The following is a 21,968-nucleotide window of genomic DNA, read 5'->3' on the forward strand; positions in this document are numbered from 1 at the left end:
TTTGTTCCTGTATCTGTAAAGTTGTCCACATGGTGGCACTCGTGTGATTTTTTTCTCTTTGCTCATGCACACTAATAGGCACTACTGACTTCTAACGTACCATATGATGGAGCTGTCAGTTACCAGCTGTTTATGGTTTGATTTAGACACGATTTATTTGCAGTAAAATGTTTGACTATGTTCGTGGCATTTATGTAAGTGGGGCATAACATAAATGAAAGCTTTCGGATAATGTCTGCCCTCAGAGCAGCTTGTGAAGAGAAGTTGCTTTTTCCTGTAATGTAACCTTAAAATTAATCAGCAAGACTCTGGGCTAGACATTAACTTCTGTTCAATTTTTTTAAAACTGTGCTTTATTGAAATAGTGATTAAGTAAGCATAATGTTTAATGACTGCAATTAAAATCTATGTTGGGTAGCGTCCCCTCACGGAGTGCACTGGTTTAAGGATTTTTAAAATGATTGCGGCAGATGCTGTTGTGCTCTCTCCCAGTTCCTGTGAAGCAAGAACAATGTCTAAGAACAGTCTGACATGTCATGCAGACAAACAGCATGTAGTCAGGCTAGAGGACTAAAAGCTTTAGACAGTAGCTGCCAAGCCCCTGAATAAAACTACAGTGCAGCATTTATACCAAGAAACGAGATTGATGAATGTAACACACTCAGCGTGTAATATATCTAAACATCATATGGCCAAAGTCTCTGCAATATTGGACATTTGATTAAGAAAGTACCAGAAGGTGGTTATGCAAGTATTAAAGGTTGTCTGAGGTGACCATGAACCACTTTTACAGATTAAAGTATTGCGTGGAAACTAGGTCATTACAGCATTTGAAGAACTCATCATGTAGATATGAATGTGTAACTGTTAGACAACAATTACGTAGGCCACGGCATGAGAATCTCCTTCCATGTTGTCGGAATCATGACGCAGGAGATAGGGCCAAGGCCTGTGCGTGCATCATAACTACCTTCATCAGCAACATCCATTCCTGACTGATTAACTTGAATAGTGAAACCCTCTCTGTTATCTAACTGGGAGGACGGAGAAGTGAATTAGATGAGTACAGAGGAGGCAAAAGGCACTCTGACAGGATTGCTTTTAGAAACATAAATGACAAAGATGCATAGATAAACATGCTTTTCCTTATCAAATTTTCTTCACGTGTATTTGATCATGTCTACAGTAAAATCTTATCAGTGACTTAGTTTTAGTAACTTTAGTTTCAAGCAGCATTGGAAACATGTATGTAAAAAGGTGAAAAAGATCTGAAATTGAAACCAAAAGATTATTATTATTATTATTTTTGGAATAAATTAAAAAATATTTGTGATTTACATACTGCTTCATTATTTGAACTGGTCAATGTCATTTAGACTGGAAGATGTCTCAAAATGGTGAAATCTGAGCAAGACTAGTAAGACATGCTTATTAACTTGGTAAAGAGATTACAGTGTTATCTCCTCTTCCATTAGCACATTAAGTTTTCAATACTTTCTAAATTGACCAAACATGTCGCCATGTTCATGAACTGTTGGGCGGAGACTAATGGCCCCTGACATTGAAATGATCCATTGTTGATTCTCCTCTGTGGCAGGCTATACTTTAGTGAGTGTAGTGTATCTCCATACATACTGTACCTCGAGGCTGGCTCTGCACTGATTCTTCCACTCGCATCTTTTGGAGGACTGGCTGTGTAGTCAGAATAAGGGATATTGGAAATCTGTGAAAAGGGAAAGAAAATCTATTCACATTTGAAACATGACACTCAGAACCAGAACCAGAACAAGGACATATACTTGTAACTTTTTTCAGATGTTCCACGTTTATTGTCGGGAAGAAGTGACAATTGCGCTTTAAATCAGTATAAACGTTTGCTTTCGTTACTTTTCTAAACAGCTGCAGACGTTTTATGGAATAGACCCCGATGTAAAGGAAAGGCGAAGGCACAGCCTTTCTCGACAGGGAGGAGGGTTACAGGAAGGTCTCTGAGCCACAACTTATCACACACCTCCCAGCCTCTGGGTGCGCTCCGGGTTCAGTCTCTGCTGCGCGCAACGAGGTTCAGATAATGGAAAATAAAATAAACGGAAAGATGAGCACCATCAGCACTTCTATTGCCGAGTCTACCAATGCAAGAGCGAGTGACATGATTGAAGCTGGCTACAGTAGATCTAATGCTAAATTACCTAACGATTCACGGTCTCTAACTTGCATGTCCTCCTCTGTGCGTAATTTTGGAAACGCTGGCACACAGCTCCACAGTCTCAATTCAAGCAGCGACGGCGCAGTTTTTAAAGACTGTAACATTCTTGATCCTTCACTTGCTGGAAAACAATTTTATGATCGGAGCAATGACTATCTGAAGTGTGACAGTGTTCCGTGGGAAAATTTTGTTAAAGTTCAGAGGACGAATGTGGCCACTTCCGAAAGTTTACCAGGCGCAGATTTAAACCTGTCCACGACTACCGGAGCGTGCAAGTTCATCAAAGATGAAAGGGAGCCTTCTGTGATTATGGACACCCACTGTCCAAACTTTGATCCATCGTCTGAGATATCTGCTCTTGACACCTGCTGCGACACCGACAGGAAGACGCAGCTGGGACTTGGCGACGGCGAATCGACAAGCTTTACGCCAGTGGTTCCTCGACCTGGGTTGGAGGGCTCTCCAAACTTTCTGATCGACCTGAACCAGTCAGAGCAGCTAGGAACCCCGGTGAGGACTGACTCCAGGTGCGGTCTGTCCGGGAAGCCTGTCATCAACTTTGATTCTAACACGCAGGCGAATACGCAACTAACCATGTACAAAGCCGAGGTTCCTCGATGGCAGATGCAAACGTCTCCGGCTGAACCCCAGTACTGGTGCCAATCGGTAGGGGTGACCGAAGACCCGTTCACATCCAGCGGCTATGATGGGATCCAGAACCAGCCCCTGTCACAGAGGAACCCATCACCTTTCTCTGCATTCCCAGGGTAAACATGTCAGATTTTCATCAAAACTGTGTCAAACGTGAACTTTGAATGTAAATCCAGTGTATATTGTGTGACAGTTGTAGTTAGTGATACATAACTTGAGGATGAGATTATTTCTAATTAATTAAGTATGACAACAGATCATTTGCCAGTGCACAACAAATTATAATCTCTCTGAGCCCAAGAACTATATTGACACCTGTCTCTTATGGAAACCTATGTCAGTTTTTCTATAAACAAGGTCAGTTAGTCCCATATCTGCAGTTTTTAATTTCCTGGATGATCAGTGTGTACTGTTTCTTTGTTCCAGTATGCCACCTCAGAGACTGTGTGTGATCTGTGGTGACGAGGCATCTGGTTGCCACTACGGAGTCTTAACTTGTGGGAGCTGCAAAGTCTTTTTTAAAAGAGCAGTTGAAGGTGAGCAAAGAAAAACTTCTGAAAATGATTAACTCACTTCCAGATTATTTCAAGCTTGCGTTCCGGGTTTGATTGTCTTTTGTTTTAGTACATGCCTTCATATGTCAAATATTATCCAAGCCACATATTTGTATTGGGGCTATTACAGAAGGGAAAGCAGACAGTTTTCTAGAGATATTCTAACATCTAGCCTTTCACAGAAGATCAGACAGATGACTGTTATAATAGCCCTTCCATCTCACAACTCCTCTTTTTCCTCCTCCTATTTTTTGTGTTCAAACAGTATGTGTAATACTTGATTTTTAGTCTACCTGCAAATTAAATTCTTTTTGTGCTAACTTATTGATATTATTTCTGTTGATCTGGGTTATTGTTCCTGACAAATAAACTAAAAGACTAACTGACCTTCTATGGAAGTTGTTAAAGGTTATTAGCAACAGTATCACATTTACCAGTGTTCACCGTGTTCTTCATGTTGGACTTGTTTTTTGTTTTGTTTTTTGTTATCTTGCAGTGCGAGATATATTACAGCCACTATGTCTCACCATGTCCGTGTCACCCTGTCCTCACAGCCTTGCCTCTATCTAATTTCCTTCTCCAGAACTCGCTGCCTCAATGTGGAGTAGCCAGTCAAGAGCCCTTCAACACTTTTTCTCCTCATTATGTGCCTCTCCTGCTCCCTACATATTTGGAAATCAAGCGCTATTAAAATTGTGTGCATTGTCTGTGTCCATTTACTCTACAGGCCATCACAGCTATCTCTGCGCTGGGCGAAATGACTGCATTGTGGACAAAATTCGGAGAAAAAATTGCCCTGCGTGTCGCCTTCGAAAGTGCTATCAAGCAGGAATGATGCTTGGAGGTACCGTTTGGTTGGATTTCTTTTTGAATGCAGCTGATGCACCCGTGTGGCAGAAATGAAACAGATTTATTGTGTTGTGCCAACGACACTTTGAAAACATAATTAGCATCAAAGGGAATATTCACAGTGCTTAGATCAAAAAGACAATGATGAATTGAAATGAAACAGGATCCCTTTGCATGCAAAAGTATTGAGCTCTTTCAAATGCCGGTTTGAGCAGTGTTACCATTCAAAATATGAATTTATTTTGCATAGAGGGGGAAATTCTGGAGCACTGTGATGTGTTATGGGCACACACAGAGCTCTTCCTCATCATATCTAACCACGCCTTTTGTTCATGTCACAGGCAGAAAGCTGAAGCGTTTTGGGGCCTTGAAAGCCTTGGGTTTGGCCCCGTCCTTGATGTTCCAGTCCCACTTGGCCATGTCCAATGACAATCAGGCCTTGACCACCATGTCTTGCATATCAGGCATCCATGAGATGCAGCTATCCCAACAAATCCTCAACATCCTGGAAAACATCGAACCAGACATTGTGTACTCTGGTTACGACAGCTCCCAGCCCGATGTTCCCCATCTTCTGCTCAACAGCCTCAACCGGTTGTGCGAGAAACAGTTGCTGTGGATCGTCAAGTGGTCCAAGTCTCTGCCAGGTAACTGTTCTCAGGGTCACCACAGTCGTCGCCATGGGAATCCCCAGGCCGGCCTCACTGAAGGTCTCAGCCTTAAACACTGAATGAGATAGAAGGCTTTGTAACGCCATGAATACTGGACATGAGATAAGTTGTTCCAAGTATAATCGTATTTCAGTAGATAGGTTCTATGACACACTTTGAATCTACAATGAAAAAATACACACAGGCTCAAGAGGCTGACAAACTAAATGTCAAATTGTATTCTAACATTGGGTTTGATTTTCTTTCCAAGGGTTCCGTAATCTTCACATCACTGATCAGATGACACTCATCCAGTACTCGTGGATGAACCTGATGGTGTTCTCGCTCGGCTGGCGCTCCTTTCAGAACGTCACCAGCGAATTTCTATACTTCGCACCTGACCTGATTCTTAGTCAGTGAGTGACCGTAATCACACAGGCAATTTAAGCTGGGTTTTGATTCATGCTCATTTATAATTAAGAGCTGCGGACGCAACTCTGATGCATTTATTCACAATTCAATGAGTGGGACGAGGTAACAGAAACTATTTTATGTTTTTATCTGTCAGGGAGCAAATGAGAAGATCTCCGATATACGACCTCTGCCTGGCGATACAGTTTATTCCTCAGGAGTTTGCCAATCTTCAAGTGACCCGGGAGGAATTTCTCTGCATGAAAGCCATAATATTACTCAACACGGGTAAAACTCACTTATTCCCTTGTGCTGATTTGCTACACATGAATCAGTCATGCTCAGTGTACAGTGTTGCAAACAGAGATGTGAAACTGACCATCTACTGAAGAGCTGCACAATAGAGGGAGTGCTGCACAAGGTGTCTCGTGCTTTGCCAAGATTTATGTAGCAGCTGCTATCAAGTCGAAATCCCACACCGACTGAAAAACATTGTAATAGTTCCTTCGAAAACAACCACTGTTGATAAAATATTCTGCAACTTTTCCTTTGTGTTTGTTTTGCTTTTATAACAGAATGCATGCATACATTTAAAGGTGCATAATTAATATGCAAGTCTCTAATCTGTCCTCAGTGCCTCTTGAAGGCCTCAAAAGCCAGGCAGCATTTGAGGAGATGAGACAAAACTACATCCGGGAGCTGACCAAGGCCATTCACATGAGAGAGAAGGGCATGGTGGCCAGCTCCCAGCGATTCTACCACCTCACCAAGCTCATGGACGCCATGCATGATGTAGGCTCCCTCAGAGCTGAGTACACTGTATTCATATATGCAACTCTAATGAGCACCAAGATAAACATTCGTCTCTCTTTTCTGACAGATAGTGAAGAAGGTCAACCTGTACTGTCTGACTACCTTCATCCAGGCAGAAACCATGAAAGTGGAGTTTCCGGAGATGATGTCAGAGGTGATTGCCTCCCAGCTTCCCAAGGTCCTGGCAGGCATGGTGAGGCCCCTCTTATTCCACACCAAGTGACGATGCCGGAAAAGACATCGCAGCTCTGTGGAGACAGCTTGAGACTGGATTATTCACACAACAGTTACTGGATTTTTCATTGCCTTCATTAATGTAGTCAGGCGTCTATCTATAGTTTTCAAAATGCTCTAACCCTCTTGAGGAGAAACTGAATGAAAGTTTCTTAAAATGTTTTTTAGTAAAGACATTTTCTCGATATTTTAAATTCAGAGCCACCAATCAATAAAGCTCATCTGTATCATTCTGGTGTATCCACCTTTTCCCAGCCTACATGTTGTGTACAGATGTTACTTACTAGCTGATACACTACAAGTTCTGAAAGCCATTAGAGATGCTGTTATTTTTGCACTGAAGCGTACATTATAAAACATTGTATTCTTATAAAGAAGAAACGTAGAATGCAACCAGATCTGCCATTTAAAGCAGTGGAATTAATTTTACGCAGCAGCGAAGTGACTCACAGTGCTTTATTCAGGGAGGTGAAAGTACTGGTACAAAAAAAAAAAGACCAAAATAAAATACTTGACTGTGAGCTCTAGTTAATTAGAAACATCTGAGCGCACATCCATACCAAAGCTGCAAACTGCCCTACGTGTGACATTTAAAGATATTTTAAGTGAACATATTTTATTATTTTTTACCTGCATCAAAATATAGACAGTGACAGGTGATGGTGAGATGCATATGACAGATTTAAATCATTAAATAAAAAGAGAAAATGTGTTCAATCACTTCACAATGTTACCCCAGATTTACCCCAGATGCATTTTAGTCAGTTAACACATTAATACAAATTATCTGGGTAACAGATTGGACATTGGGATATAAAACACTGCCGCCTTGACAGAATAAAAACGTGCGATAAAAACCTAATGTAGCTATGTACAGGATGTGCCCTATATCATACTAGAAGAGAACTGTATTATCACTATAACAGTAACAAAGACAATGAACTACAGTTATAATAAATCGCAGTTTATTTATAGTCATGTTTATGCACTGTCAAGATACAGTAGATGATTTCAAGGGAGCAAAAAAAAAAAAAAAAAAGAATGTCAAATGTTATTCAGGATATAAATATAATTTCTGTGTTATGCCCCAGTAAATCCAGACTGGAAGGGAGTATCAGTCCAGCATCACTGTTCAAGGCCATCTCGCATTCTTAGAGATGTAAATGGAAGAGAACATCCTGATCTTGGCCGGAGCCAGATCTCAGATAGCCTCCCAAATACATTTTGGGCGACCAGAGAAAGTTTTACTTTGGAATAATCTTTCAGTTTGTAATAACTGAAGGAGCGAAAGCGTTGTTGATTATTTTCTTTCTTTTATCTTTTTCTTAAGTTAGATAATTGTGGACTCTGTACTATGGGAATGTTGTGACAGAAATAGAAAAAAAAAACTATTAAATGGCATCTTTAACATAATATAAGCTGATATTTGTCTAGCTGTCATTACTAGTACACCAGTGCACCAGCGAGTACAGTACCACAACAGACATTAAATGTAAAGGCTCCATTTCATTAACATTCCAATTAAAACATCATAAAAACCCATTTCTACACGTGACATATATTTGATGTGACAGTGTACAGTAATGAACAGTAATGGGAAGTAAATATTTTTGACAAGCAATTATAGAAAAACCTATGCGCGTTATTGTACAGTACAGTACCGTGTAGCTAACCAGAAAGTGCACTGCAGCAGTGAGCAGGTTCAGTGAACGAACGACGTCCATAAACATTAAAAAAAAAAAAGGTGCAAACCATTTATGCTTTTTTTCTATTAGATTCTAATAGACTAGATTACTCTGCTTATTTTAAATCACAGCTTGTTCAATTACAGGTAATAAAAAAGAAATGTTTATGAGACAACCTTAACAACTTGATGAAGGTTTTATGTTGATACAATGGGAAGTTAGAAGGTTATATATTTCTGAGAATAAAAAATGTGTGAAATGGGATATGATTGTTTTTGTGATTCTGTAGGCTAATACTGGTACTACGAACATCAGTGCAGTCAACGGGTAATACATTTACATCTAACAATAACATTATACCTATTTATTCTGGGCATATTCCCCAGAAACATTTAACTATATAGTCATTACATAAAGGGAGGTATGTCTTTAGACTGCTAGCACTGATGAAGCAATTACAGCTCTGATTGATGTCTGCTAAAAATGAACAAAATGCAGAAATGGCAGTTACTAGCAACAATAGTAACATCACAACAATTAACCACATGGTCTATTATTATTTTTTTTTTCCATGGATACCATGAAAAAGAAGTTTACCACCAGTTAGAGGAAGACGACATAATTCTCAGGGATTAGCCCTGTTCTGCCCTCGTATGTTGCTTGGAGCCAGCCTGGTTCAACAGAGGGGTAGACTATAAAACAAAAGAGAGAAAAAGTACTTAAAGAGAAAGGAGTGGTAGATTCCCGATCTAAGCTGATTACATAATATTAAAGACTTAATGAATAACAAGTTGCGGAAGCATGAGTCAGACTGCTCTTTAAATTCAGTCCCTACGGTGTACTCTAGGAAGCTTGAAAGAAACACAAACACTATCAATTAGCGTTAAGACGCACCGAAACGAAGGCGGGCTGCTTTAAATATAACCAGCAAACACAATCTATCTAGATATGTGAAATAAAGATGTAGGGAGACATGGCCTGTTAATGTTAAGAGCAATAAAAGTGGTCCGCCTGCTCATAAATGGTAGGGAGCAGTTGTTGACGTTTTTGCATTTGGCTGTTGGCTCTGCTGGCTCTTAACAGGGAACAGGCACTGGTGCCTTCAATCACTAGGTTACAGTGACCTGCCTGCACTGGTTGTGGGCCAAGTCATCTCTTCACGGAAAGAAAAAAAAGCAAGAGGCAATAAAAAATCCTGAGGCTGTTTGGATTTGAGCAGTGTACTGTATATGGGGGCGTCACGCTATGAGCAAAAATATTTCCGGCCTCTAACCAACAGAATGAGACAAGTCTTTTTTGTATGCCGCCGGCACACAACCGGCACACAACCTATCTGTGCACTGTTCAAACTTCCAATCCTCCGCAGTAAAGTAAATATAAATGAAAATAGTATACTGCAAAAATTGCCTTCTGGCTCTGCTCACCGTTTGTGAAGTGCGCCCCCTGGGGGAAGCTGAGCTCATGGCTGTGCTCTGCTTCACAGGAGTACATCGCCTTGGCATCTCTGTGCAGGCGACAAAAACAGGCGATGTCATGACAGATTTGAAGAGATAAGAGTGGGATTAATTAGGTCAAACTGTTGTGGATGTGTAGACGCGTGTTTTCTCTGAACCTTCCGACAGGAGCGGGATGTTGAGAGGAGGCGTTTTCAAAAAGCAGTGCTCGGGCAGCAACCCTGAGACAACCAGAAAAACAAAGGAGTTAACTACACTTTATTATGTAAAAGACGACATATGACAACATTTGCAGCTGAGAAACACGGTGTTTGGTTAATTCTGCCATCAAAAGAGAAATATGTCATGTGACCAGATGATGCAGAGGCAGTTAAATAGAAGTGTCATCTATTTTGATATACTGGTGTCTATAAAACCTGCAGTCCTGCCTCAGAGAGGGATATTCAACCTTGCCTGACCTTTTTTTTGTCCAAAACCAGTCTGTCCACTTTGCCTTGCCAGCTTTTCCAATTGTTTAGGAAGAGGGGAAAGGCATAACGACACAATACGGGAGTTTTCCTTCCTCCGGGTAGACTCAGCTGAGTTAAACTGTAGAACACAGCTGCACTTGACCCCACGCACAACAACCTCAGAGTCGAGGGGACAGCAGAGCCTAAGGGCAAGCTGGGTGGGTGCTATACAGGGAAACTACTGGAGAGACCGTGTGACTGGCTTTCTCAGACACGACAAGTCAAACAATCTATTTGTCTCGAGAGAACAAGTGCAGACTGCTGCTGGGTCACATCAACCCTAGAGCAGGCAGAGCGTAATTAAAGCCAGCTCTCCCACCGGAGCAGAAAAGACATAAATCTCCGAACACGCACTCATCTGATCTTAGAGACGTCTCAATGCTCGTAAACAGACAGAGGAGGAGGCTGACGATTCACAGGGGAGAGACGGAGGCAGGGAGGAAAACAGAACGAAATGTTGCCTAACTATTGTCCCCAAGCCTTATTGATTTGTAGTTATTTTGTGGGTTCACATTAAACTGTATACTGCCCTAAGGTGTATAAACCCACAAAACTCTGTTGATTAAAAGTTGTTTATTATTAACTTAATATGAATGTTGTTGAATAATTGATTATACATCTATAAAATGTTGGAAAATAGATAGAAAAATGTGGTCAGAGTTAACAGCTTTAAATCACTTGTTAACTCAGACTAACAGTACAAAACTAATAGGAATTAGAATTGGAATTACAAATCAAGAAAAGCTTGAAATCATTTTTTTCAATCAATGTTCAGAATTGCTAGCTGGCAAATCACTTTAATGTGAAATAACGTCCACAAGACAGGACTTCCTATATATAAATAAAGAATCTTTACACTGAGCCAGGTCTTTGGTAGCCGTTGCTGACCGACGCGTCCATCCTGCGACGGATCACTTGTTTCGGTGGAAGGTCTGGGTGCTCGGCAGGCTTTATACTCTCTTTGGACTCCAGCGTTGATAAACTCTGGACAGATCCAGAGCAGCTCCTGCGGCCTTAAGGGAGACACACAAACAATCACATGTATCACCTTGCAAATGACACACAGACATCAAAAGTCAGATACTAAAACAGCGATCGCGCAGAACAACTCTTGAAAATGAAAATGAGACATGAAAATCATATTTTAAAATTGCTGTTTAAATGATGGTACATAAGGGGGTTTTGTCAAACTTTGGAAGCCCTGGAGGAATAAATCTTATCGGTAAAACTATCCAGTTTATTAAAATGAGACGTTCCAGAGATTCCTATCTATCCTCCTCCTCACTGTTGCTGAATTAAAATCAATGAGGTATTAGAGGCAATCTTACACTAGCTTTGCTTGACAATTATCCTACCTTCAGACATATGCAGTGATTTCAGAGACGGAGCAGTGGAGCGGTTCAGAGGCAGCGGCCTGAGGTCGGTGCGGCTGTGTGGGGCTTTTTTAGGTGCAGGAGACAGCCTTGGTGTTGTGCTGACTGACGACAGGCTGAGAGCGTCCTCTGACTCTCCATCTGTACGGCCCGTGTCCTCCCTGGAGCTGGACTCAGGACTGCTGACACACACAGCGCCGCTCCTGGGGCCATTTGAGAGCTGTGACGGCGCCCGGCAGAGGTCCAGCAGCGACTTGTCCTGACCTGTCCTCTGTGCAGAGGAAGCCGCTTTGGAGGAGGTATTCTGCTCAGAGGAGTGGGATGACAGAGACTCCATGCTGCCCATGGGTGTGCTGCTTGGACTGCTGCTGAAAGTGTCACCTATACAGGGACCAGAGAACAGGCATACAAGGCCCTCATTAAAACCTGCTAAGGAGGGAAGTGATTGTCTTTACATTATGGCTGAGAGAAGAGGTATTAATAATTTGAAAGCCAAGTTAGCTTTCTATTAAAAAGGGCTTGAAAAACAACTAACATGAATACATCTGGTGAGACGGTGTGTGTGGATATTAAATGCCACTGACAGTTTTGGCAAATTGTAGTGTGATGGCCTGTGGCAGTAATCACTGCTTTGATACTCACTTTCTGCATCTGCCAGGCACAGTGTTGGGGTGTAGAGGCTGCGGGGTTTTCGGGGCCCCGTGGACAGACAGATGGCTCTGCTCCTGCGAGAGCCCGGCCGGCTCTGGGGTTGGGGCAGAGGCACATTGGGGTCTGGAGGCTGGTGGAAGATCTGTAGATCAAAAAAAAAAAAAAAACAGCGCTGGTTATACTACACAGCAATGAATCTATGTAAATCTATGTAAGACGTGTATCTTATTATTTGTCAACAATTTTTTTGGAAAACATTTAAAAAACATAAGTGGTTTGCCCAGAAATGTGGAAAAGTCCCTATAAGGACAATGCTACAAGCTAAATACACGTTAAATGAATATGTGCTGCAGATAAAGCTCTCAATGACTAACCTTGTTAAAGTTCTCGATAAGTATTTCCACCACAATGTTCTGGAACTTGATGTTCATCATGGCGGCCACGGTCTCCTCCTGTGACCGCATCAGAGTGGGGCCGAAGATGACGCCCAGGTTTGACACCGTCATCAGGTTGAACTTATTTTGTGTGGAGACCCTGCACGTAGGAGACATGGGTATTACTCAAGAGTAAATTCCTATTTTATGCCGATATTCCCATAATATAAACTCAATTTCTATCGGCTGCAGGGGCCCTGACAGGTTCGGAGACACCTGCGAATGCACTGAAGTGCTGCAGAACTGTGAAGACAGTTTAATTAGTTTCAGCAAATTTTAACTTCTCTCGCAGGGCCACTTTTTTTTTTTTTCTCTCTGATTCTGTACACGTACGTGACGAGGTGCTTTATTAGTAGCTCCAGCATTTCCTTGTTCCTCTCTGGCAGCTTGTGAACCAAAGCATGGACAGCACACACCCTGTAGTTCTGGTCGTCAGACTCTGATGAAATAAAAATTAAAAAAATAAATAAAATAAAATAATTAGAAAGGTGATATATTACACTAGGAATGCTAAGTTGGAAACGATTGACTCCTAGAATAATACAAATATTTTAGAGTCCAATAAACATTACAGTGATAAGAGTAAATTAATATTCCATTGTAATTACTATATTGTCATGGTAGTGCCTGACCTCGTGTATATTCCACTTTCCGAATTGTTCAAATTAAACTTCTTGAAACTGTTTAGGATCCAACTTTCATATTCACATTCAACTGAGACGGTCTCACACATGCAGACGTGTAGAAAGACACAAATGAGCAGAGATTTAACCAATTTAACGTCTCAGTTTGACATGGCATGGGAGTGATGTGACGCGCACAGCGTGCAGCCATTTCTCCGAGATGGAAGCGGTTTAACTGGTTCTATCTCTGTTCATTTGATTTTCCTACGGTCTTAATGTAGCGCTGTCAAAGCAGTCGCACTTTAAATTTGAAATTCTGATCAAAATCTATTCCCTTTCAAAATGCTAAAGATATTGATACGCTATAATGTGATATATTTAGTTCCAGATGCAGTTTACCCACTGACATCACTGGTTAACAACTTCATTTTCTACTGCAGGTTACTGTGTATGTTCTGAATTTGACCATGCTCTGACAGCTTAAGAGTCTGTCTCTCGTGTGCAGTAATAAAAGGGAATGGAGCAGTTGGTGAAATATTGAATATATTATAGCTGTTAGTAACTCTTCATAACTTACTGACAGCCATGATGAAATCTTTGTGGAGCTTGAAAGTCATTAGAGGCTCAGAGAGACACCTGGTGAATAAAAAAAAAAAGAACCGTTGTCATTTACTTCCTGAGTGACACGGGTCTTTTGTATGCAGCCACCTTCCTTTGTGAGTCAGAGGCAGCGGTGAGTGCGTGACTAACACCAGGGGAGGTATGACAGAGGCATTATGAAGGCAATGATGACTCCTGACAGTTAAGGACGCGCAGCTGGTAGGGCGAGCTGACCTGAGGTAATTCTTCAGACCGCTGGTGATGGTTTTGTTGTCCCACGTCTCTGGATCCAGGTCCATGTCCACAGGTGCCTTGGATGCTATTGGAAACACATTTTATTTTTATATCCACACAGCTATTAAGCTGTAAACTATCTGAAGAAACCAGTGCAACCTGACACGACCTGGCAGCCTGCTAATTAAAAATACAGACCGGCTCCTTGTGTAAAGAGAGTCTGAAGTGCATAGGGGCACACGTGTGGTGTCTCACAGAGATGGAAATCAAGCTTTAGAGAGATTTAAGCAATTCATTTCCTGTTCAAATGTATGCAAATAGGATTACCTTGCGTAATTTAATAAAACAATGACAGTGTAACATGAGGCCAGATGGCTGTTTCACAGTCACACCACAAGGAGGACCTCTTTCCTCACTGTGCAGGGTCACAGCTTGTTTGTTAAAACACTTGATTCAAACTGATGGTAAAATCTGAGCCGTGCTTTTAATTTACGAGGACTTTTAAAGGTTTTAAAAGAATTGCAGATTACTAATGACACGAGAGTGGACTTTGGATTTTCTAAACTGTATTTACTTACAAAAGACAGTTGTCATCAGCTTCTGTACTTTGGAATTGACCCCTCCAATTCTGTACAGTCCCATTGTATTTATGCCTATGTGGAAAGTGAAATATGAAAACAAATGGACAGGAATGAGCAATAAAGATTTTATTTTTTCCAGTTATGCCACTGCAATGTGTTGCTAATGAACGAAGTGCATTGTTAACAGCAATTACAACAGAGGTGCGTTCAAGGCATTTGACACATGAAAGCTGGGAGATTTAAACGCCTCACCTCTCGTCTCGACCAGGTCAATGCATTTCCTTACGAAGTTAAAGCCTGCCTCATTAAGGAACGCTGTAATACAACACAAGAACAGGGCTGACACGTCAATTACCGCCTGGGTTAACCACACATCATGTAGGAATAATAAGCTTTCCCTTATGACTCTGCCCAGACTAATAACATACAACCTCTGTGCTGGGAGGCTCTGCTATGTCAGCTGAGTAGGCGTGTGTCAAATACAACAATTGTGTTAATGAACAGAGATAGCCATAGGTAAAATATATATATATATATTTGTTTGATATGTATGTGCTGGTAAATAAGCTAAATACATGCATATCACTGAAGAAAGTGGTTTGGAAAACACTTACTCTCTTCCTTTTTGCTTAATATGGCTGGCAGGTTGTAAATCTAGAGGGAAATTAGAAAAATCATCATTAATTTAAAGAACCCTTTCGCTTCAAAACTGAACAAAATCACACAAAGAAGAGGGTAGTGTCAAACTGTTTTCTCCCCTCTCCCCTATGCTTTAAGTGCACTGTGCTATTATTAGCACAAGTAAATGGTGAGGTCATGATTTCTTAAAAACACCTAACTCAAATCCACCACAAGAGGGTGCCAGTGATAAATAATTCAGTTGTGGTATTGTTTTCTTGCCAAAAAAGAAAGAAGAGAAAAAAAAAAAAAAAAACAGCTAAAAATCAACGTGGTGAAATGGTAGCCTGCACAAAATGAATATTTCAAAGCCGAACAGTCAGAGTTTCTCACCGGCTCTTTGCCATCCATGGCTTCCAGCCACAGTCTTCTGTTGGACTCTGACAGTGCCTGCAGTGTCATAATGCCATGCCTGGAAAGATTTAAGAGAAAAGCTGGTCTCAGCCTGATCTCATTGCTGTGGGGCCCCTGGACAGACCATGTTTACACTGGCTGAGACCACTATAAAAGGACTAGTGTAACCAAAATAGCTTGTGTGCAAATGCTTGACTTTAGACTGTGCCCTCAGTTGGCTTTGTGCTTCACATTCCACTCCCAATTAATAGCTATATGTACTGAATATTAGAGCGATTCCTTTTTTCTATTTTTTGCACCCAACATGCATACATATACACCTTACCATGTACTACATAGGCTAAACTGGCATGAGTATTATTATTATGTGCACATGATTTGTTTCACTGCTTCAGTTGGTGTTAACAGAACAATACAACATCATCTTATGATACTGGCAAAAGAGAAACCTCACCCCACCCAGTAGTGATAGTTAGTACTAGCATGGAGCCATGTCAACTTGCATGTGTTACAAATAACAGATAATTTAAAACAAATTACAAAAAAAATAAATAAAAGCCCCCACACACATTGTTGTTGTCACCTCTAGCACCTTGTTACGCAGACAGTTTGGGATTTATTTGTCCAGATTTTGAGCTGTCTGATATCAATGGCTCCAACCCAATAAATTGGCTGTGGAAGTAAATATTTATATATGTGATGCTCATAACATTGAAGACATTCAAAAATTCAGCAGCAACAGCTCTTCCCAGACAGAAACACTGTCTCTGCTGTTCTAATACATAAAACAACCTGGTGGAAGTTTTGATTGAAACTATTTTCTGCAAACTTCCTAAGAAAAGTGTTGACAGCGAAGTTTGTGCATTATCCGGAGCACCAGGGACATTATATCTAGAAAGAAATGATGCTGCTGAATGTTTAATAACATACCTTTTATTGCTTTGAGCACCACAAATGAAATTCTATTCATTGGGGTGGTAGTGGATGTTTCAGAGATGGATATCTCAAAATCTGGGCAAATAAAATAAGAGTGCTTGCATGGCTGAATACCCCTTTTAGTAATGTCGGTGAACCAAACCTTTAAAAATGTCATTCTGAGACGGTTGGGCTGATTATGGCTTGACTGTAAGGTGTAACAGGAACTTTATTATAATGAATGGATGAGCTTGAAGCTGACTGGAGCTTGGCCCACATTGTCCTTGTGGTTGGAACACGCACCTTGGGGCATCACAGTTTATGATAAATGAGTTGTCCTGCAAATAAACTGCAGTTACTGTCCGTGCTCAGCAATACTCACCAAGGGTGAGCAGTGCTGGGCTCGCTGCTGCAGTGCAACATTAACATACATGAGCTAGCTCTATATTCTGAAGTAAACATCACAGTAATGAGCTCACATCAAGCTCTCATAATGCATGGCTTGGTTAATTCAGCCAGTGTTAATCAGCTGACAGCCACCTAAAGGTTTCTGATCTTTGGCCAGAGCCCAGTCCTACACTCCAGTATATATTTTTTTGTGGAATATGATTGTGGACGAGCCAAATAAATACAAATACATCAGGAATGTTTACTAACAGCTAAAGGATTTCAAACTTTTCAAGACAGGAAAGATTACCACTTAATTCTCAGTTTAATGTCTGTATCCTTTAGCCCATGTTAACCAAGTGAAGTCTGATCTTGTGAAGTGGTAAGAAGCATTTCATTAGGTTTGGATTTGAGACGGAGTGAATAGTACGATTAGCAGCACACATGCAGGACATGCAACTGCACTGAAAGGGAAGCACTGGTCAGTTCACATACCGGACTTTACAGAAAAACTGAAGCGGCCTGAAAAGAGTTCCACGATAGATGTCATTTCTACATTGACATGAACACAGAGAAAAGACGGAATGGGTTCAAAAAATAGGATAAATAACGATGTTGCAGACATACAGCAAACAAGAGCTTGAGAGGGGGAGAGGACTTGAGGAACATGCAGGACACAAACAGAGCTGAAGACATCTAACACTGGTAAACTGAGTCTTTGAAGATGTTAATCAAACCTGAACAGCTCTTGCATGTTCAAATGTTGTGTACTCCAGCAGTAATCTGGGTTAATTTTCTGTATCAGAACTCAAATTGCATGAGAACAAAACATCCCACATGCAGTTCATCACGCTTAAAATAAGTTAGTTGTAACTGCAAAACATATATATGTATGTAAGTACCATGGTAACTGTTTTCCACTAGCCAGTATATCATGTAGCACATTGTGCAGCATATTAAGATCAAATGGAAAAAAAAAAAATGTAGCATGCTAACTTGTGGATATTGATTTAGATGAGTAATGCGCTTCCTAATTCTTTGCTTCACACACACTTCCCCAGCTATGATGTGATGCATACAGCATTATGAATTACATTCTGGGCAGGATTTCAATTCAGAGAAATGATAAGACATTTTTGGGAATGTGTATCACAGACCTTTCCACCACTTCAATGTCAAAGCAGAAACGCTTGTCGATGGAGTCAGTTTTCCTCCGAATGCAGGACTTGAGCTTGAACATCTCTGGCTGATTCAGGACGAGACCGTTCTAAAAATAAACCACACCACTCATTAATCAATGCAGAGCGAAAAATGGAAGATCGAAGTATGAATATTTAAGGGATTTGTCTGTAATTCTGCCTGCACAGATGCAAACACAAAAAAAACGATACGACCCTCCAATTAGTACATGCACAAACTCGTTGGATGGAGGCAATGTGTTGATCTCGTACACAAAATGTGAAATAATTATCAGTTAGCATTTGAAGTAAACCCGTTCAGCTGGTTCTTTCATTCTTTGAGTTACTCTTGTGATTTGTGGATTTTGTTTTCTTGAAGACTGTTTTTGTCCGCCTCCAGTTAACGAGTCTTTTTGTTTGGTTTTCTGTGCCGCAATTGCAATTCTGCAACTTTGACTTTTTCTATTTTCTCCCTCTGAGGTGAGACATCCTTATAAACCTTTCACCCACACAGACTACAAGTCTTTGCTCAGGCTTTTAACAACTCTACAAGCAACTAAACTGAACTAAACCAAACTACCTGTTTTGCAGCCGACTTATTTTCAGTGTTGCTCATGGTGAAGGACTTGCTGCCCTTCTCGTATGTGCAGTAGTGACGTGTCCAAGTGCATCCCAGGGGACCTAGGACAGAAAAGTGAAGAAGAAAATAGCACTTGTGCCAAAAGGATTTTTCTCTGAATAACAGCCCTCTGGAAAGACTTCTAAAACACAATCTGCAATTAAAGTGTGATAAATCAAAAGTTGTTTATTGCTGCTGATAAAAATCTACCATTTGTGGTAAAGCCCCTCATTTGAGAGCACATCAAAGTGAATCGGTAAACAGGATGACTTATGAGCTTTGTATGAGAGGATCTTTTCAGCAGGGGCCTGGGAGAACTCAAGACATGTTTATGGTGATAGATGTAAAACCAGGCACTTATAACGAAGGAGGGGGGCGGGAGTGAGAGGGGTGGGCCTGGATTGCTGGGAACCCAGCCAGGAAGACTCACGTTTCTCCTGGACATACAGGAAGCCTTCCATCGTCCACTGGCCGGGGGGTTTATAGTCCTGATCTGCAGACCTTATCCTCTTCATCAGCTTCTCCACTTCCTGCTTGGTGCTCATAAAGTTGTTTCGCGTCTATGTGGAACATGCAGGATTATCTTATCATGCCGTTAACAGATGAACCCGTTTTGGGTTTTTTTTGTTATTTTTTTTATAGTGCCTCCAACAATTAATAAGTTCAACCAACTGAAAAATGCTTCATATTTTTGCAGCTGCATTGGAACACCTGGGGAAATAAATAATTAACACATCTGCAAACAATGTGGAACTAAAATCTCAGCATCTATCTTGAAGACTTTTCATTTTTATTATTTTATTGGAAGAATGCACTTGAGGCGATTCACAATCCCGACAAAGACTCCGATGTTAATTTTCTTTTTGTCTTAAGTCAAAAAGGTCAACATGGGGCTGTTTCATATTTCTTTGTAGCATAGAGACAGCCTCACCTTCTCCACATCCTGTTTGTTAGAGCTCTCTGCATCTGAGCTCATCGAGACAGAGTTATACAGTGAAAACTGTCAGGGTAATGGTGCTGACATTTTGGGTCAGAGAGAAATTTGGACCCTCTGGCTGAGAGTGGTGAGGTCACAGCAATGACAGCAGCTTTAGTTTCAGTTCAGAAGTTTTTTTTTCCCAATTTATTTATTTATTTATTTTTTTGACACAGCACCATTACATGTCCTGCAGTAACTGTCCGCAACGCAACACTGAAACTATTGATCCACGGTGCAGCAAAGAATTTCATTTAATCACACAGCTACCCATTTGTGAAAACTCTGCTTGTTATATCGGGGTACGATAAGCTGCAGAATTTGATTACGTGGCTGGTTGCCCTTGTATACAACCCCTGAGGTGTGAAGACTTACGTTCTGTAGGTTGAACTGGAGCTGCTGTTTGTACGGCTCAAACTCGTGAGCCAGCTCATATCCTTCGTGGTAGAATGTAAACAGACCCTGAAGAAAGGCCAGGAGCTGCAGAGGAACAACATTTAAATGTGATTTATCGGGTTAAACGTTACCGAGCTTGATTGCCAATTCACATGAAGGGGCACTTTTAAAAGGTGTATTGTAAAGCAATCGCTTTTATAGTCTCACAATTACAATTTCGTATCTATAAAACACAATGACTACAGTCTGTGTGGAATTTTTATTTTTCAAGCATGCACTTGTTTGTTATACTGTCATAGAAATGCTGCACGATTAGTTTTAATTCTGCGCTATCAATCCTTTTGTCAGAATGAATGTCACGCCGGGAATATCCACTTTTGGAGTAAAACTCAATTAAAAGGAATTAACATCTTATTATTATTATTATTATTAATCAGAGAATGAAATTAAACTCGTCCATGCTGGTGCCCTGAACACTGCATAAAAAACGATGGCCATAATAAAAAAACAAAAAAACCAGGAAAGTTTTAGAAAGTTGTGGTTCTTTAGAGCTGACAGATATTGATCTTGTTTCTGTGTAACATTCAAGTAGCCTTGACCATCGTGAAAAAGAAAATCACTGGTAGTGCTGTTGGAAGAAAAACTGATCCCATCTCTAGCATGGAGGATCCCACAAACATAGAGCTGCTCTCAGTCAAATCCTCAGACACAACCACTGATTTGATTTCTAGGATGAGGCTTGGTATATCAAATGTTCAAGGATGAACCATCTTATCTGTGCCCAGATTCATCAAAGGCAAGGTTGGGCCTTGTCATTTCTCCCAGGAGCCTGGAGATTTACATTTCTGGCCTGGGCTGTGGGGAAGTTGCCAGTGGATGTAAACAAATCGGAGTGGGGCTTTTAAAACAGCCACTTTGCTCCCGTCTCACGTTCCCCGACATTTAACACCTAGAGGATTTAATGTTCCCTGGTAACTTCTGCACTAAAGATGTTAGAATTGACTCCCCATATCTGTGAGGTGGGGGCATTTAAAAAACCTTTGTTTTGCACTTGCAGTTTGTCTTATTTTGTTTGACAGCAAATGTTTGACCTAATTTTACCCCAATATAGAGAAAGAATGTGGGATGGAGATGACAAATGTGAGGGATATACAAGTGCATATATACAGTATAAATATACACCGATCAGCCACAACATTAAAATCACTGACAGGAGAAGTAAATAACATTGGCCATCTTGTGACAATTCAGTGTTCTGCTAGGAAACTTTTGGACCTGGCATTCATTGGTGTGGATGTTACTTAGACATGTAGCACCCACCTAGACCAGACCAGACCAGTCACCCCCCACCCCATAGCAATGACACTCCTTGATGGCAGCAGCCATCTCCAGCAGGATGCAGCCTGACACAGGCACACACACAAAAAACGTTTAGGGACAACTCAAAAAAACATGAAGAACAGCACAAGGTGTTGACCTGGCCTCCAAATTCACGAGAACCCAAACTAATCAAGTATCTGTGGGATGATCCACAGAGGCCCCTCCCCTCAAATGCCTCCACTAACAACATTGTGTTGCCAGACACCACAGGACACCCTCAGAAGGCCCATGTCCATTCTCTGCTAAGTGACAACAGGTTTGGAGGCACAAGGGAGACCTACACCATATTAGCTATATATTATAATTATTATTATTATACATTAGGTGGAACATTCAAACCACCTTCCTAATATTGTTTAGTTCTTCCTTTTGTTCTTCCTTTTGCATCCCACCAAGTTCAGATGCATTGGGATATGCACAGGCCTTCTGAGGGTGTCCCATCGTGTCTGGCACCTGGACGTTGTTAAGGGAGTCTTTGAGACCTCTGGTTGGGGGGAGGGGGCTCTGTGGACCAGGCTTGTTCCAGAGCATCACACAGATACTTGATCAGTTTAGGGTGTGGGAAGTTTCAAA

General features: G+C 41.1%; 2 protein-coding genes across 3 annotated transcripts in view; one reads left to right on the forward strand and one right to left on the reverse strand.

The window, feature by feature from the left end:
• The first annotated feature begins 18 nt into the window (after positions 1-18).
• pgr (progesterone receptor) lies at positions 19-8,317 on the forward strand. The gene is made up of 9 exons (XM_084558809.1): positions 19-2,641; positions 2,783-2,973; positions 3,284-3,393; positions 4,139-4,255; positions 4,602-4,907; positions 5,182-5,326; positions 5,479-5,609; positions 5,956-6,113; positions 6,202-8,317. Exons 1-9 carry the CDS (start codon positions 2,072-2,074, stop codon positions 6,355-6,357), a joined length of 1,884 nt encoding a protein of 627 aa, XP_084414935.1. The 5' UTR covers positions 19-2,071; the 3' UTR covers positions 6,358-8,317.
• The window catches only part of arhgap42b (Rho GTPase activating protein 42b), a 63,183-nt gene continuing 47,699 nt past the window's right edge, over positions 6,485-21,968 (reverse strand). Inside the window, exons 7-25 of one of the 2 annotated variants that reach the window (XM_084558807.1) lie at positions 19,995-20,099; positions 19,074-19,203; positions 18,605-18,705; positions 18,004-18,113; positions 17,342-17,398; positions 15,524-15,602; positions 15,127-15,166; positions 14,765-14,827; positions 14,510-14,584; positions 13,932-14,016; positions 13,675-13,733; positions 12,808-12,913; positions 12,415-12,574; positions 12,032-12,182; positions 11,372-11,770; positions 10,873-11,029; positions 9,666-9,728; positions 9,478-9,557; positions 6,485-8,745 (exon numbers count right to left, since the gene is read on the reverse strand). In XM_084558807.1, the coding sequence (XP_084414933.1) occupies positions 8,657-8,745; positions 9,478-9,557; positions 9,666-9,728; positions 10,873-11,029; positions 11,372-11,770; positions 12,032-12,182; positions 12,415-12,574; positions 12,808-12,913; positions 13,675-13,733; positions 13,932-14,016; positions 14,510-14,584; positions 14,765-14,827; positions 15,127-15,166; positions 15,524-15,602; positions 17,342-17,398; positions 18,004-18,113; positions 18,605-18,705; positions 19,074-19,203; positions 19,995-20,099 (2,109 nt within the window). In that variant the 3' untranslated portion in view covers positions 6,485-8,656. The remainder of the gene's footprint in view (positions 8,746-9,477; positions 9,558-9,665; positions 9,729-10,872; positions 11,030-11,371; positions 11,771-12,031; positions 12,183-12,414; positions 12,575-12,807; positions 12,914-13,674; positions 13,734-13,931; positions 14,017-14,509; positions 14,585-14,764; positions 14,828-15,126; positions 15,167-15,523; positions 15,603-17,341; positions 17,399-18,003; positions 18,114-18,604; positions 18,706-19,073; positions 19,204-19,994; positions 20,100-21,968) is intronic. The other variant, XM_084558808.1, reaches the window with a different exon arrangement.

This window comes from Chelon labrosus (genome assembly GCF_963514085.1).
Source record: "Chelon labrosus genome assembly, chromosome: 13".
NCBI lineage: Eukaryota > Metazoa > Chordata > Actinopteri > Mugiliformes > Mugilidae > Chelon > Chelon labrosus.

Excerpts from the sequence above, each read along its gene's own strand:
- pgr (XM_084558809.1), top strand. The coding sequence starts at position 2,072 with ATGGAAAATAAAATAAACGGAAAGATGAGCACCATCAGCACTTCTATT. Across the intron at positions 5,327-5,478 it reads CCTGACCTGATTCTTAGTCA|GGAGCAAATGAGAAGATCTC; the intron begins GTGAGTGACCGT and ends TTTATCTGTCAG. Across the intron at positions 6,114-6,201 it reads TCATGGACGCCATGCATGAT|ATAGTGAAGAAGGTCAACCT; the intron begins GTAGGCTCCCTC and ends CTTTTCTGACAG.